At 41.9% G+C, this 17250-nt stretch overlaps 1 protein-coding gene across 1 annotated transcript; it reads right to left on the bottom strand.

The window, feature by feature from the left end:
- Positions 1-591: 591 nt before the first annotated feature.
- alkbh8 (alkB homolog 8, tRNA methyltransferase) lies at positions 592-14705 on the bottom strand. Its single transcript, XM_033630577.2, has 12 exons — positions 14529-14705; positions 13610-13743; positions 13390-13490; positions 13122-13253; positions 12782-12877; positions 12501-12605; positions 11557-11627; positions 7914-8020; positions 7414-7574; positions 5703-5977; positions 2688-2837; positions 592-1421 (listed from the first exon to the last, which is right to left on the bottom strand). Exons 1-12 carry the CDS (start codon positions 14664-14666, stop codon positions 744-746), a joined length of 2148 nt encoding a protein of 715 aa, XP_033486468.2. The 5' UTR covers positions 14667-14705; the 3' UTR covers positions 592-743.
- Positions 14706-17250: the final 2545 nt, after the last annotated feature.

Raw genomic sequence — 17250 nt, 5'->3', positions numbered from 1 at the left:
GGTGTACTGCATATAGGCTAATTTGCGACCCTGGTTCCTGGTTAGGGTTTTCTGCTACAATGAAGGGCTGCACATTAACCTTTTTTTAACAATACATGCTTGGACAATAATTTATCAGAGGTGCTACCTCTATCAGACACGTTTGAAAAGAAAAAAAAAATATATATATACTCTGCTTCATGAATGTGAACAAATCCCCCCCACAGCCTGAAATGCCATGTTACACATTCGCCCTTTAACTTGAAAAGGTCAGGCACACGGCGTTTACATCTTAGTTACTGCTCAGTGAATTGAGAGCAGACACTGAGGTCAAAGATAGTGGAAGATGCAAAGCAGTGAGATTAAGATTATTGTTGGCAGCCCACTGTACAGTGTGTGTAGTCTGGAGACTCGCAGAAAGCCTTGTTTGTATCATTGTGTTACACAGAACCAGAGTATGTTTACAATTTGCTTTTTAACATTCTCCTCAAACTCTAGGTTTATTTATTTACATTAATTTTCAGCACTAGTGGACTGTAGGACTGTTCAGGCTGTCACTGTTAAACTTTTCTGGGAATGATGCAAGAAGTAAGAGCACAACAAAGGCAAGTATTTTGTAAAATCAGTGAATTTATTTAATGGCACTTGTCTCTTCACCTTTTTGCATTTTAATAAATAAAAGATCCTGTAATTTATTCTTTGTTTACACTAGTTAGAATATGTGTGATGTAACTAAATTAGTTACATCCTAAATTATAAGTGTGTCAGTCCTTCTCTAATATAACACACCAGTTTCCCTGATCATGGTAGCTGCTCTGCACCTTGATTCCAGTCACCTGACCACACAGCTGCTCCAGCTCCCCCTGCTGGAACACGTGGTAATAGCGGTGAAAAACAGGCGCTGGGCTGCTCTCAGACTTCAGAGCAGAGGTCTTGCTTGTGTCACCGCTTGGACTAGGTTTGGAGTCTGGGCTGTGAGTGGCATCACAGGTGTCAAGACCTGATCCAGAGGACATGTTGGAGTCAGGACTGGGGTCAAGCGTAGAGTCTAATTTGGAACTCGAATTACAGTCTGAGCAGGTGTTCCCTGAAGTCTTTTTGGACTTCTCTTTCCTCTTATCCTTCTTCCCACCCTCTCCTGACTCTTCCTCCACTCGTTTCTTCCCGTCTTTCAGGTGCCAGGGAACCAACAGGTCCTTGGTGTTGAAGGCTGTGCGGTTTTTGTGCACGCTAAGTTTGCCATAAATCCCGCGAGGTCCCTGGCTGTCTCCTGGTGTGTTCTCAGTGGAGATGTGGTTCTCAGGATGCTCTTTGTTCTGGTCTTTGAGGTACTTGGACTTCTGCTTGTTGTACTCTTGTTCAAAAGCCCAAACGTAGATGAGCACTCGACCTCCAGGCTTCAAAAGTCTCACCAGCTCCTTCACTGCTGCCAGCCGACGCTCCTACAACACAAACACATAGGCAAACTATGTATCGGACCATTTCTCTCACATTCTCCTAGCCGCATGAACTAATAAGCTAACTCAAAGACCACACATTAGCATAAGTTTGTGTTTGAATGTGATGGTTCAGCAAAGCACTAAAATAAAGTATTAAATACTATGGCTTGTTTTGAAACATAAAACACTAATAACATAATTATTTCTTTATATATTTATATTAATTAGAGTAATGATAATTTCCTAACTTAAAAATGTTCAGCCCTGGGGCGTCGGTGGCTTAGTGGGTAAAGCAGACGCCCCATGTACAAGGTTGTTGCCGCAGCGGCCCAGGTTCGAATCCAGCCTGTGGCCCTTTGCTGCATGTCATTCCCCCTCTCTCTCTCCCCCGCCTTCACACTTACCTGACATCACCAATCTCACTTCTTGTTTCAGGTTGTAAAGATGCAGATATGTGTGACACTAATGTCTCACATTTGCTAACCAAAATTACCTCTAAAGACCATACAAGGCAGTTCCCTGATGTTCTGCACAAAAGCGCAGATAAACCGCTTTGCATTGTGTGCAATGCTGTGGTGGAACACAAACAAAAATCATTGACTGACAAGCATTTTTCTACCACAAAATACAGCTGAACAATGGCTGAATCACTCTGACAACAGACCAGATGAATCACCATGACAGAGGCTGTTGCTTCCAGACCTATTTAAGATGCTAAAAGAATCAAGGTGAGTTTAAATATACACGGTTAGTGGTAATATTAGTGCAGTATAATTCTCACTGGAACAAGCTGCCTTCAATTTTAAATTAATTACACAAACAAATTATACTATTTTTGCAATTTTCAGTTGGTCTCACAATTTCATTGTAAAAAACACCTAAAAACATTGCAACGTGCAACACAGTTTTTTTTTTATAAATGCTGCCGTGAAATCAAGCATTTGAGGCTCCAAAAAAAGCCCACAAAATCCTGGAGGGACTGAATAATACAACAAGAACAATTTCAGTGTCACCAAATTCTAATCAGTGCCGTTCAGCGCCACAATGTCCACCCCAACGGTTCCTGACCCTTTAAAAGTACAAATCTGAGAGATAAGGGCTTTGTCCTAAATTTGGATCTATGCCCAGTAGCCAAAACTTAAAAATGCTGCCTGTAGTTGAAACTGTGGTAAAGTTCCTGAGATCCTAAAAAACCTCCAGCAGTTCCTGGGCATTGGTATAGTATGAGTATGAGTTCAAGTGGCCGGTGAACAAGCTAGTGATGCATACCTGTGTGGAGAAGTGGTGTATGACAGCTATAGAGATGCAGGCGTCACAGGAGGCTGATCGCAGAGGGACGCGGAGAGCATCAGATACGAACGCCTGGAAACCCCTCTCTGCACAGATTTGGACAAGAGCGCTGCTACGGTCACAGCCAACCTGAAGAGACAAAACACACACAGACACATAATAAGAAGCAGATACAGATACAGGTACAGGTAGACATACAGGTACCATAGACCAGAGAGGTCCAATTCTTAGCTGAATGTACGAATGCATTCTTAAATTTTAATATGACCCTACTAACTACTAGAGTTAGATTAAATACAGAGAATGAAGGAAGTGGATAGAAGTGAAATACAAAACAAAGAAATGCAGTAAGTGGAGAGAAGTATGGCTTAGGGAAGCTGGAAGGAAATGCAAAAGGAAGAGAGGAAAGGAGGGTGGTGACTGCGTGACAATAATGATCATTTCCAACACATTTAGTCTCAGAAAGCGATTCAATCAAGCTTCTTATGACCTACTCCCAAAAGAGACAGCGGCGATAAGAGATGGTGAGAAATACACGCACACTCAATCTGTTACTGACATTCAAACACACAAAGGTCGAGCTTTTTCATTTCAGTTGAAACTGGGAGGGTTAACAGTGTTAATCTGCGACGGGAGAGAGAATGAGAGGAGAGAGGGAAATGCAGAGAGAACAGAGAGAAAGTGCAGAGCGAATGAAACAGATTCAGGAGAGAAAAACAGCAGATTCAACCCAGAAAGTTGGTGTGTGTGTGTGTGTGTGTGTGTGTGTGTGTGTGTGTGTGTGTGTGACCTGCATGATCACAGTGTTCTCAGTAATGATTTATCACGGTTACGGTCTGAGTCAGGATAAGCTGCTTACACGCACCTCCAAATCCCAAACATGAACATCCCAGTGTGCATACGTAAACAGAAAATGTAGGATATTGCCATGGAAACTGAGCTAATACAAACAATGACAGCCAGCAGAAATCAGAAGAGCAACACAGGCCTCAGCACCGAGGATATCATCCCTAGGTGCATCACTGTGGTTTATTCAGCTCATTGTAAATGAGAGATGATGTTTATTCATGTCAAAAACAAACTAGCTACTAACTGATGACAGATATCTGCCCTCATGTGAACAATATGACTTACTGTTAAACCAAAGCATCACTATTCACACGACCAGTCAGACTCACACAGGGAGGTGAGTAAAGAAACAGCAGCTTCTCGCCCAAGCAAAGTGGAATGATGCAAACATCTGATTTTTTTAAAAACTACGTCTTGCAAGAGGCTTTATTTAAAGCTACTGCAAGATGTAGCTTACAGTATATGCCTTATTTCTGAGGGTGAGATGATACAATTGAATATGAATTTAAGTTAAGTACAGCACTGAAGTTGGAATAAGTTTAGCCTTTCTTCGCATTAACAGTGAACCTGCCTCTCTCCAAACAGAAACTAGAATTAGTGCCTTGTGGATGTGCGCCTCCACAAACTCTTCAAGCTGCGCTTACAGTCTGAATCCGTGAAAACATGGATGCTTCACACACATCTTCCCCCAGCAGCACAGACGATATATACAATCATCACAGATTCAAGGTGGACACCCACGATTAGTGTCTGTGATTCAGCATCTGACCAAATGTTTCCTCTTCTGCTCCTGAGATATGATCTTAAACAATGTTGAAAGTGTTCCTGCAAAACATTATGATGTCACAGTACAGCTGACCTTTGACCTTTTGGATATTAAATGCCATCACTTCATCATTGTATCCTATTAGACAATTGTGTGAAGTTTTGTCATAATCAGCATATGAAATTTTGAGTGATGGCCACAAACATGTTCTGTGAGGTCACAGTGACTTTGACCATTCACCTTCGACCACCAAATGGTCAATGGTCATGTTCACAAAATGAGATGGACACAAAGTCACAGTGAACTCTGACCACCACAGTCTAATCAGTTCACCGTAAATTTAAGTGGATGTTTGTGCCAAATTTGAGGAAGTTACCTCAAGCCGTTCTTGAGATAACATGTAAAATAACATATGTAAAGCATGCCATATTCATTTTTATGTAACGTTTTCAAACAAACTGTAAAATACATCCTTACCAGGCTTAGATAACGCTCTCCCTGAGACACTCCTGACAATAGCCACAACCAGGGCAAATCTGACCTATTTAGACTAATTAAAGTCGTATATTTAAAGTGTCATCTCATCGACCTGTCATATTTGGCAGAAAAGTTCATTTCAGGTCGATGCTGATATCTCATTTGACAGTTCTTATCTGCCAAGAGGATGATGATGTGCCGATATTGTCATGCATCCCCACTTCCAGAAGGTAGCCCCCCCTTAAAACCATAAATTGTTGATTTTACATTTTTGTGTATGTGTTAAATAAAGAAGATCAGTGATGTCTAAAAAGATGCTGATGGGTGTAATTTTTTTCTCTTGGAAGTAGTTAGTCTTCTCATCTAAATCTCATCTACAAACAAACAAGAAGATTTTCCAAAATGTTGAACGATTTTAAAAGCCTTACCAAAATATATTTCAACCTCTGCATTGAAGTGTGGTTTGCAACAATGGTTGGAATGGTTACTTGGACAAGGACTAACCTTGTGGCTTGTCCATGTACCATTATGATGTATGGTTATTGGGGTTATTGGATGTGTCAGGCTCATCTCCATCACACTGATCATGACACAGGCCTCTGCCATCATGTCCGTCTGAATCTGTCAGAGTCCCTACTATCTATGAGAAGCAGCAGAGGTGTTCCACCTCATTTGTTTGCGGTCTGTGCTGCAGCCACTTTGCTGACTGTATGTGGAACAGCCCCTGCAGCGATGCCATGTTTCTGTACATAATTGACTTATGAAGTTGTGTGGCATTTTACAGTAGCCATAATCTAAGAAGCAGTGGCAATAAAAACGAAATGGAAAAGGAAATGTCCCCGCTGGGATCAGTAAAGTATGACAGAATTACAGACATCATGGAAACACACGATGACACTCACTGCAATCACCTCTGGGTTGACACCCAGGTATTTCCCGTTTCCACAGCCCACATCAGCCAGCACGCTGGCAGGTGGGAGCGACGACAGGAAGTCGCAGACGCGAGGCCAGGGGGAGTGCCGGGTGCTGCTGAAGTGGGAGGCGATGGCGTCGTACACCCGGTGCACGTACTCCTCCTCCAGGAGGGCTGCGTCGGCATGGCAACAGGGTAGTGAGGGAGGAGACGGCGGAGAGGGTGCTGAGGGAGCTCCCTGACTGTCACAGGCAGAGGGGAAGGCTGGAGAGAGGAGAAGGAAGGAGTCGAACTGTAAGACAGACGTTTCCACCAGACTGCGCATCATATTTATTCTACAGGTGATAAACAGGAGGATTCAGGGCAGAATTTAGCCTGAAGAGGGGTTTTTGCCCTAAAATAAAAAAAGAGTTATTAGCCCTGTTTCAGCTGCACCCCATTAGTTCCCAGTATCTTTAAGAATAGATTTTACGGTTATTTTAATTGTTTTTAAAGCTTTTAATGGTTTGTGACAGACCTTGTTTTTGCTCTTGTTTTTTTTTAAATAAATCTCTTGATTTAATTACTCAAGATTTAAGAATCAGTTTGTCATTTTTCTTATGTATCTGTTATCCCAGCCCACAGCAGGTCAACAGAAAAGAACATACATATATATATATATATGTGTGTGTGTGTGTGTGTATATATATATATATATATATATATATACACAGCAAGAAATAAAAGTACAGGTGCAGCACACATATAGCTGCACAGTCATTCAAGTAAAAGGTGCGACAAATTTAAAGTGCTCAGTGCAACACAGGTCCACCGATGCAGTGTTTAGTTCGATGTTGACACAGCAGGAGACACAGTTTGTTAATAATCCTGATAGCTTGTGGGTAGAAGCTTTAAAGCATTCTGCAGGATGTGGCAGAGATGCTCTGGTGCCTCTTTCCGATGGCAGGAGGGAAAACAGTTTGTGTATGTATCTCCAGGTGGCACCATATTCTTTCTGCTCTCTGTTTCTTATATTTGCACTTGCATATATGATCTACTTTCATTGTACTGTCTAATTTTTCTGTCTGTTTGCCCTTGTTTCAATGTGTTGCGCCTTTATTTTATCGTTAAGAACTTCAGGCTGCATCTCTCATATGAAATGTACTATATAAATAGGGGTGGGAATCACCAGAGGATCCACGATACGATATTATCATGATACTTAAGTCACGATACAATACTGTTGCGATTTTAAATATGTTGCGATATAATGCAATAAAATGTATTGTGATATATTGTGATTTATTGCCTTTTTCCAACTGTTAATTATGTCCCCAAAGATAAAGTTTTCAGTCTGTTCATCTCACTTCAGGCACTTTTTGGAGCAGTAAAACGGATCTGGTGGACTGAAAAAGCAACTGATTATATTATTCAAGTAGGCAACCTAAAGTTTAATTTGTATTAGTCAATTCAATTTTATTTTATAGCCCAATTTCACAACTCACAACTGCCTTAGAGGGCAGCAGGTATGGAAAACTCCCGCAAAAAAACTGTAACAAGGAAAAAATATGGAAGACACCTCAGACAGAGCAACTGAGGAGGGATCCCGCTCACAAGATGGACAGATGTGCAGTACATGTTGTATGTAAAATTACAGTATCGACAGCCCAGTGCACTCTTGTGTTATCAAACACCAAGTGTTTTATTGTGCAGATTCTTACCACAACAGCAGGGTTCATGTCTGATCTTGCGGAAAGTGAAAGAAGTACGGGTGCCCCTCTTGCTCAGAGTGAGATTGCTGTGAGTCCCGAGGTCAGGCGTTGTATGAGCAAGGGATTGTGGGTCGCAGGCCGGCACTGTGTCAAACTTCCGAGGAGTTATCCTGAGAGAAGATGAGAGACAGTTGTGCTTGTTGTTGACTAGCTTAAACAAACTGATAGCAGCTGTAAAGTCGGTGTACTTTGTGTGAGCACCAGAAGGATGTAACAAAAGCCCAAGCCTGTCATCAGTTTGATCCTCATGTGTGAGGGGATTAAAAATGTGAGGGGAAAGCCCACAGACAGACTCTATTGAAGCCCAGAGAAATGTCAATAAATTCAGTTTTTCTGAGCTCTACTACAATGTAATCGAGGAAGAAAAGCCCTGTCACTCGACCTAAAGTTCACGTCAAGATGAACTGACTCCTAGAAGAAGACTGATGCATCTGACACAGTCGGCTCACCCGTGGGTCCACAGGTATCTGCTCTCTCCCCTCATCACCAGGAGGCTGCGTCCTGGCAACACCACAGCAACAAGACGACCATTGGGGTGACGAAACTCCATCACCGTCTGTAGCAAAACACGCAAAAATAAGAAAGTATGGACCATTCATATGAACACTGAGAAGATCACTCTCTCACTCTCACACACACTCTCACACACACACACACACAGCAGTAGGATACAACTTTCAGTTCTCTATAAAACATTGTTGTTATGTATAAACGTTTTTGTGAAGCAGCAAAATAAGGAAATGTTGCGTCTTCCAGCAGCAACTTGAGTATTAGTAGTAGTAAATTGAGTATGTATAGTTATTGTTCATGCAGTATTACTGTGCTGAATTACTTCCTTTTACTCAACAGATTTGTGTGACGTCACCCAGCGTGACTGCACACACTCTGCTTGCTCCCTCACTAACAACCAGCAGACACATCTCCACCCCAGCGTTGGTGTTTGATCCTGATGCTTCCTTACAGCACATAACAGCATGAGCTCTGCTGGGAAATTACATCTACACGATTTCAAACTGCATCCCTCCAACTTCTGACAGCGGGAAAATTGGATTTTGTGAAGCAGGGGCGTGTGTGTGTGTGTGTGTGTGTGTGTGCGCGCGCGCGTTTGCATGCATGTGTGTGTGCATCTGTGTGAACGACAGACAGATGTGAAGTGTTTGTGTATTATTGTGAGAGAGTGATGTACATGCAACCCCAGCAAATTATCTGATCTTTGCCTGAAACCACATCTGAAAATCTCTCTCTGTCTCTCACTCACACACACACACACACACACACACACACACACACACACACACACGACAGGCAGGACTGTGCTGTTCCCATCCGAGGAGTATTAGCCAATCAATGAAACTGGTGGAATGTGACTAAATCAATGGTGATGCTGGCAGCTGCACTTTACTACAAGACTATCCATCATTCTCTCTCACACACGCATGCACACACGCATGCATGCACGCACGCATGCACACACACGCATGCACGCACACACGAACACACACACACACACACACACACACACACACACACAAGCTTTACTCCTCTTGTATCACATCTCCAAACAGTTTCCGAAATATGTTATTTAATATACTCTCTGTATAATCATTACATCACCATATTCAGTGAATCTTGCTTTTGAGTTTTGGAATATTTTAATTCACTGTATTGATCAATGTAATGGACACTGTGTCTCTGAGTTTTGTGTTGTAAATATTACATATAATTTGATCTGTGCGTGTTGAGGTATTGATGGACGAGCTCAACATGGGAGTTGAATCAGATGAAGTCCTCTTGGCGTCAAGTAGGGGTGGGGTAAATAATCAACACAGCATCATACTGCAATATTTTGCATGGTAATATTGTATCAATACACTGCGAAGTGCAAATACAAGTTTTGCTCAGCTACCAGAATAATAAATCAATTGCCTTTTCAGTCCACTTGAAACCTTTTGCTGCTACAAAAAAACGGCTGATGTGACAGACTGAAAACTTTATCCTATTAGATAAAACAGGTGTTGACAAAGTTTTGCTTTGGGGACATCATTTGCAGTTCAAAAAAAAGGTAATAAATCACAACATATTGCAACGTATGTTATCGCAATACTCAGCATATCACAAAATGTTTACAATTGCAATAATATTGTAACGTAACTTTAGTGTCATGATAATATTGTATTGTGAGGCCTCTGGTGATCCCTCCCAACTGTCGAGAATTACCCAATGAGGAAGTCATGTTAAAATATACTTGTGCTCAATCAATCTTTCGTTCTAATTGTCCATCCATCCATTTTCAACCGCTTATCCGAAGCCGAGCAAAGTTTTCCAGATGTCCCTCTCCGCAGCAACACTTTCCAGCTCCTCCTGGGGGACCCCAAGGCGTTCCCAGGCCAGATGAGATATGTAATCCCTCCAGCGTGTTCTGGGTCTGCCCCAGGGCCTCCTACCAGTGGGACCTGCCCAGGAGGCATCCTGATCAGATGCCTGAACCACCTCAACTGACCCCTTTCGACCGGAAGGAGCAGCGGCTCTACTCCGAGCTCACTCCAGATGTCAGAGCTCCTCACCCTATCTCTAAGGCTGAGCCCAGCCACCCCACGGAGGAAATTCATTTCGGCTGCTTGTATCCGTGATCTCATTCTTTCAGTCATTACCCAGAGCTCATGACCATAGATAAGGGTTGGAACGTAGATGGACCAGTACATCGAAAGCTTCACCTTCCGGCTCAGCTCCCTCTTCAGCACAACGGCCCAGAACAGTGCCTGCATCACTGCAGATGCCACGCTAAACTGCCGATCCACCTCACACTCCATTCTACCCTCCTTGGGGGTCAATTAGTTGACAACTGTTAAATCAATTGCTAACTAATACGGTTGACTAATTTTTTAAAGGAAAAAAAATCAGAATTCCCCGATTCTAGTTTCTTAAATGTGAATACTGTTTTGGTTTCTTTACTCCTCTGTGACAGTAAACTGAGTATGTTTGCGTTAGGACAAAAAAGTCATTTAAGGACATCATCTTGAGATTTGGGAAACACTACACTATTTTCTGACATTTTATAGACGAGACAACTAACCGATTAATCGAGAAAACGATGGACAATGAAAACAATCGTTAGAGAGTGTGCAGACGCCTTTCTTCTCAATACAGTGTCTGCCTTTTTCCCTAAGCACCTGATATAATATGCCTACTGTACACTTTTTGTAGCTCAAAATCACCATCGAAGAGCTGGGATAAAGAACACACTGTACTACACACACATGCTGTCTGTCAGTCTGTGTGTGTGAGACAGATGCTGTGACAGATGACAGCGGATTGCTAATAGAGCCTCTGCTTTCCAGACAAGCAGGGACAGATGGGTGTTCATCTACAGCCGTCTCCCTGCAGAGACTGAACCAGCATCACAGTCTAGTCACACCTCGAGCAGTCAAGGACAAAACAAAACCCACTGTTAAAAAGAAAACTCTGTATCTCCTCCGTTCATCAATTGTTTACAAAATGTCCACGACCAGGGAGACACCTCTGGAGGAGTCATTAACTGTATCTTGTATCAACTGAAGGCCACAGTTACAGTATATGAGTGTGTCAGAGGGAGAAAAGAACGAGATGTAGCGAGCGAGATGACAAAATGTTCTCAGTTAAATCACAAGGACAAACATACTGTTGCACACACTCATCTCTAACAGTCGTGCCCCCTGAGACAGATGAATCACAGTGGTCAGTGAAGTGACGCTTAATTTGATTGATCAGTCGCTGACACAGGAAGGCGTACAAACAGAAAGACACATGTCTGACAGCACTATATTTCCACTTACACGCGCCTTCTAACTTTGTGTTGCTGTTTTATGCTCGACTGTGAAAACTGTTTTCTCTAAACAAACACTTTTTTAATCTTTAAATGCAGAACTTTCCTTTGAATTATTGATGAATGCACCTTGAGCACCACCAGTCGATACTGGCTACATAAGCTGACTGATGACTTCAATGGACGGGCAAATTACCAACCCACAGGGCTGCGGTGGGAATTTCTCTGCACACAATATTAGCTGGAGTTTGTTAAATGTTTATGCACAACATGCTGGACTGACTTCTTACCTTTGCCCCCAGACTCAGTGACAGGATGGTGTCCTCGAAGGCAGAGTGAGTGTCCACGTGAGGAGGAATACCTGAAAATATTATAAAACATACACATAGAATCAAAATAGTTAGACAAATCGAAATGCATCAAGGTTCTTCAAGATGTAAAAACGTTTAGCTTCAACTTGTTTGCATTTCTGATGGACACCATCAAAGCTTTTGTGGTGCCTGACACTCAAATCATTCAGAAATCTAATCATAAACTTTACTCTATGTACTGAAGCTTGAAAACATGAGCGTAATTAATTTAAAAAATCATTTTCAATGTCCTTATTTCAGCCCTAAAATGTTTGCCTGTACTGTAAATCTATTAACAAACAGCTGAAAGAAACCAATGATGTTTATCAGCCCTCATCTCTGCACGTTGTAAAGGTTTTGCTGCCACCTTGTGGGGAACGTCGATAAAGTGTGCATGTATTTTGTTAGAACATTGAACTGAGTGGTTTCACTAACCAGCCTGAAAACACAGTAAGTCTGCTCTCCTCCTCACAGTTTTTTACTTGATTTTCTCACCACATACAGTGTAGCTGCAGCCTCTGAGATGAATAAATGATCCTAAATAAATTATAAACATCTGTATTGTTACATGTCTGGTTTTCACAGCTCTCTGCAAGCCCCCTTGTCACTCCATGTCTGTTTTAAAACCCTGCAGCTCATCAGACAATATGGTTTTGATTAGAAATTCACTAATCATGCCACCAAATACTGATTCCTGGAACACTCCAAGGTGAAAACATTGATATTTTGGGGATTGCATTTATTCATGAATATAAACTATTTTTTAATAACATTCCATTATTTTTTAACTAGCTGTCACATGTGGTCAGTCATGTGTACATAACCTTTGATGATAACCTGTGAAACGCATGAAGTGAGTCATTATAGATAACACTATAACTCACCCTGTCCAGCCTCATACTGGTTGACAGTCAGCTGGTCTGGCATGATGTTGATGTGTTTGCACTTCACACACCGCTCCAGAACAGGAAGACACTCCTGAGGAATACCTAGACATACACAATCACACTCATAAGCTCCTCTGATACTTTTTCCTACTGACATAGCAGTAACTGAAATATTATTGTGATAGAGATAGGAATGGCGGCAATACTAATGAAAATATGACCCATAAAACCCTGATTGTGAGGAAAAACTATTTAGATTTTTAAAAAAGAAAGCTTACCTGCAGCTAATGGTTTATCCTTATCCACATTGTTATTGTCGTAGCGAAATTCAAAGCCATAATGTTTGACTCTTCTGTGCTTCAGAGCTTTTTGAGCTGTAAGGCATTAAAATGAAGTTAGTGGATTTTAAAGATCCACCAATGCCATTTTTTTCAAACTAATTTTTTCCATTACTACTGCTCTAATCTGCCTACTCGTTACACTGATGTTACAGCCAATGTTAAAAACAAAGACTTACAATCAAGTTCCTGGGTGATAACAAGAAGTTCAACATAACAACTTGAGCCAGAATTTTAAAAAACTAACACAAACAGATGAATACATTATGCAGTCTCTCACCAGTGACATCATCATTAGTAGATGACCAGTCAATAGCAGTGAGCAGCAGACTCTCTTCCTCCGGAGACACAAAATCCTCCACCAAGACTAATCCCTCTGGCAAAGGAACGGCTGTCTCCTCTTTACACGTAACTGCATACACACATTAACAGACCATACAGTACTGGCTACAGGAATATGTTTCTGATCAGACATGATTTCCAGAGCACAAAGCCCACAAACAAATCAAATGGTTGTTATTGTGGGTGTCAATGTTTAAGGCAAGTACCTGAGTCAACATAACTAAGGTAGAGTGTAACGTTGCTCTCTCTGCATTGAAGCTTTTCCCCGTTGAGGTGGATGTGAGCTTTCCGAGCACTCTCCTCAGATCTGGAAACAGAACAACAATAACAACAGTGTGAGGTTTAAACCAAAATCTTCCAGGGAAGTTTTAAAGATTTAAAATAACTTCCTTGTGTGATATAATGCTGTCCAAGCAGCACCTGTACCTGTATGTGACAAAAGCGTAGGGCTTCTGAGGGGGCATGATCAGTGTGTCCACCTCTCCCATCTCTTTCAGCGCTGCAGACAGCTCCTCTCGACTAACGCCGTTCCCCAGGCCTCCATTAGCCACCACCAAACTCTGTGGCAGAGACAGAGGTAGACTGGTTGATTTTGACATCCAAAACTGGGGGCATAGTGGCGAAGTGATGAGCACTATCACCTCACAGCAAGAGGGCTCCTGGATCGAACCCATTGTGGAGTTTGCATGTTCTCCCCCTGTCAGCGTGGGTTTTCACCAGGTACTCCAGCTTCTTCCCACAGTCCAAAGACATGCAGGTTAATTGGTGACTCTAAATTGCCCATAGGAGTGAATGTGAGCATGAATGGTTTTCAGCCTGTATGTGTCAGCCCTGCGATACTCTGGCAACCTGTCCAGGGTGTACCCTGCTTCTCGCCCAGTGTCATCTCTATGTCACCCATTTCCTGTTGTCATGTGCCCTTGGATACCACAAACCATAGTAAATGTCCTGTGCAAATATGACTTCACTGTTAAAACTGATTCAGGCTTGTGTTTGGAGACACACTCTGACACACTACAATCATTTCAGGTTGGCAAATCTTTCCCAGTTGCAAGATAGCAAATAAGAAGTCACTTCTAAAGCCTTAACTGCTATTATTCTTCTTCTATATCACTAAAATCAGTAGATACAAGCTAATATTAAATACCTGATAATTGGCTAGCCAGCCAGTAGCATATGTTCTCCGTTAAACTTACATTAAACTCACATGAGCTGTGAATAAACTTTGAATTATATTCATTACGTGTAATAGCTGTAAATCAGTACATTTGAAAAGAATTAGCTAGAAGCTACATGTTAGCTCTGCTCACTGACAGTTGCCACTTCCGGTTTATATTTCCGTTACCTTTGTAGGCTGCGATGCTGTCGTGATGCCTTCATGTTTCAGCAGAGTGTGACTGGCTTTAATCTGTTTACGAAGAACTTTCTTGTCCTCTTTACTCCTCCTGACTGCCTTCACGTTGTTTTCCACACTAGCGTCCATGGTCCGTCATTTTATTATGTCCGGGTGCAACAAGCATTGAACATTGAAAGTTCCTGACAGTTCTCCAAGGGGAGCAGCACCAGCTCAGTTCCTCCTTATGGCTTACTGTATGTAGCATTCTGATATAAGGCATCATGTAGGATTAATATGTGATTATAGCTTGTTTTTAATTATTTTGATCACACATACACCAGACTTCATGCATCACATGAATAAAAGGACAGAGGAAGTCATCAGGATTTTATAATAAAATGTAAACATAGCTAAATAAATGTACACTATTAACATAAAACATGACTTTGCCAACATAAACAAAAAAAATTTGGTTGCACTGATGGTTCAAGGCTGTTAAAAGGCTGCTGTCTTCAAAAGAAATGGCTTAACACAATTAAAAGGATTCATGAAAATCTGATGTTGCCATTCATGGTCCAGGTTCATGCAGTTAAAGGTCTAGTGTTTAGGATTTTGTGGCATCTAGGAGTGAAGTTGCAGAACTAAACTTCTCCTGTGTGCCGAGCGTGAAGGAGAACTACGGTGACCATGTGTAAACGTGAAAACATGAATGGGTGGTGGATTCCATGAAAGAGGACCCGCTCCATATGTAAAACGACGGTTCAGACCAAAGATTTGCGAATCCGTTTTAGAATGATGCAGAGAAAAGTTGCAGAAGTGTTTACTGGCCGATCTGAGCTCGACTCAAGCCAGCTGATGGTGTCACCTGCAACTCAGCTGGTCAAATTGCCAGCTGGTTTTAGAACATAAAGCACGTCACCTGTTTCAACAGCCAATCCGCTTATAGTGAAGTCCACTGGTCAAGTCAAATAACCACAGATGACATATTTGCCTGCTGCATCAAGTGCTCTGTCCCTCCGAGCCCGCTCTCTCCGTCCTCGTGTGTTGGAGTCGGACGATGGTTCGTTTCTGCTGCTCGGTGTTTGTGCCTATGCCCCCCACATACACATTCTGATTGACTGATTAATCGGTGCTGGTTATTTATATTGTTGTGGCATATTTATTATAAATACAGTCCATATGGTGCTTGTTTTAAGAAGCTACAAATTATATTCAGCCTCAAAATAAGCCTGCAAAGCTGTAAATCAGAACGTAAGTACAAAGAGTTGTTGCATAGAGATGATACACCATCTCATCTAGTTGCATTGGTGTGAACTGGCAGGTTTTTAAAACGTTGCAGAACGGTGCGTTGCGAGTAGCTGCATGTTTCAACTCATCTTGCCACGAATCTTTGGTCTGAACTGGGCTTAAAGGTAATGAAAACAAAAACTGTTATTTTCAGGTGTTTATTAACTAATGAAAACTTGTAGCTTATACCACTTTTGCCAGTAGATGTCCCTAAATTCTACACACATGACCTTTGATGTTAATACAGGGTAGAGGTGGTTCGTGGCGCCCTTTGAGAATTCTTTCAGAGAAGATATTTTGACTGGTCAAAGCAGAGAATTAACAATGTTGTCGCTGTTTTCCATCAGTTAGCGCAATGTGATGCAGCAGTTAATTGAACCTGTGTTTGGCAGCATAAAATATTTAGTGACAAAACAGGCATCTTAGCTTCAGCTTTACTTTGCAATTTCCAGTGCTCGTATCTGCCCTTCTGTTAAGTGTTTGCAGATCACCCATATAAGGAAAGAAAATCTGTCTGTGCTCAGAGTGTGTCTCTAGAGACATTTTAATACTGTTTGGTGTTTGTGCTTCCCGTGGTTAATACTGCTATTTATTTCCAAGTGTATAATATCCCAGCAGGGACACATTGTTAATGTTGTGGTATATGCCCATTGTATTGAGCTAATGGTAGGATTATGTTTGCTCTTATTGTGTAAGTGGGCATTCTATCTTTTCTCCTCGCTGTTATCCATCTCTCACTTGGTATCCAAGCCGTCCTGACATCCATTGTTTTGCCCTGCGGCTCCATCATATAGGACCTAAACCCCTGATGGCAAATCCATGCTGCATGCTTTCTTAATCTCCCAACAAAAGACAGACAAAAATGCTCCAGGGATCATTCTATAGGCCCTGCTAACTTGATACTAGGGGATAAAAATGTAAGAATATAGGATGACTATCCTGGGGAGAGTGTTTGACATTCCTTTTTCATCCATTTCACTCATCCATCATCAAACTGCACTCAAATACGGGTAACTGAGGATAAAGCTGTATTATCAGATTGAAAGAGTATTATCACAGTGGGTTAGCTGACTTACTCCTTCCTTCCCAATAAAACACAATACTCTGCACATCAGGGCAGATGCTGATCAAATACAAGCAGTCATTCACATTCAGGCATGTTGCTAAATTGTAATTGATGTACTCTCGTCTTTTCTTCTGCCCTGGTTGCTGCTCTCTGTCTGCTTCCTCTCTCAAAGGAGCCAATTAGCTCAGATCCTGTGTATGAATTCCTCTACAGCCAGATTAATGACTCCACAGCCCCTTTGGGTGTGAGTGTTATGTTCCAGCATGCATGAACTGGATGTGGTCTTTGTATGTGTGAGTGTGAGCATGAAACACTCGTGCGTCAGCATGTGTGAAATTATATCCGAGTGTGTTGTGTAATGAAGCCCTCACCTGTCCA

Source organism: Epinephelus lanceolatus, chromosome 4, assembly GCF_041903045.1.
Source record: "Epinephelus lanceolatus isolate andai-2023 chromosome 4, ASM4190304v1, whole genome shotgun sequence".
Classification (NCBI taxonomy): domain Eukaryota; kingdom Metazoa; phylum Chordata; class Actinopteri; order Perciformes; family Serranidae; genus Epinephelus; species Epinephelus lanceolatus.
Note: the sequence above shows the minus strand (reverse complement) of the source record. Positions and strands in the feature narration are given on the sequence as shown.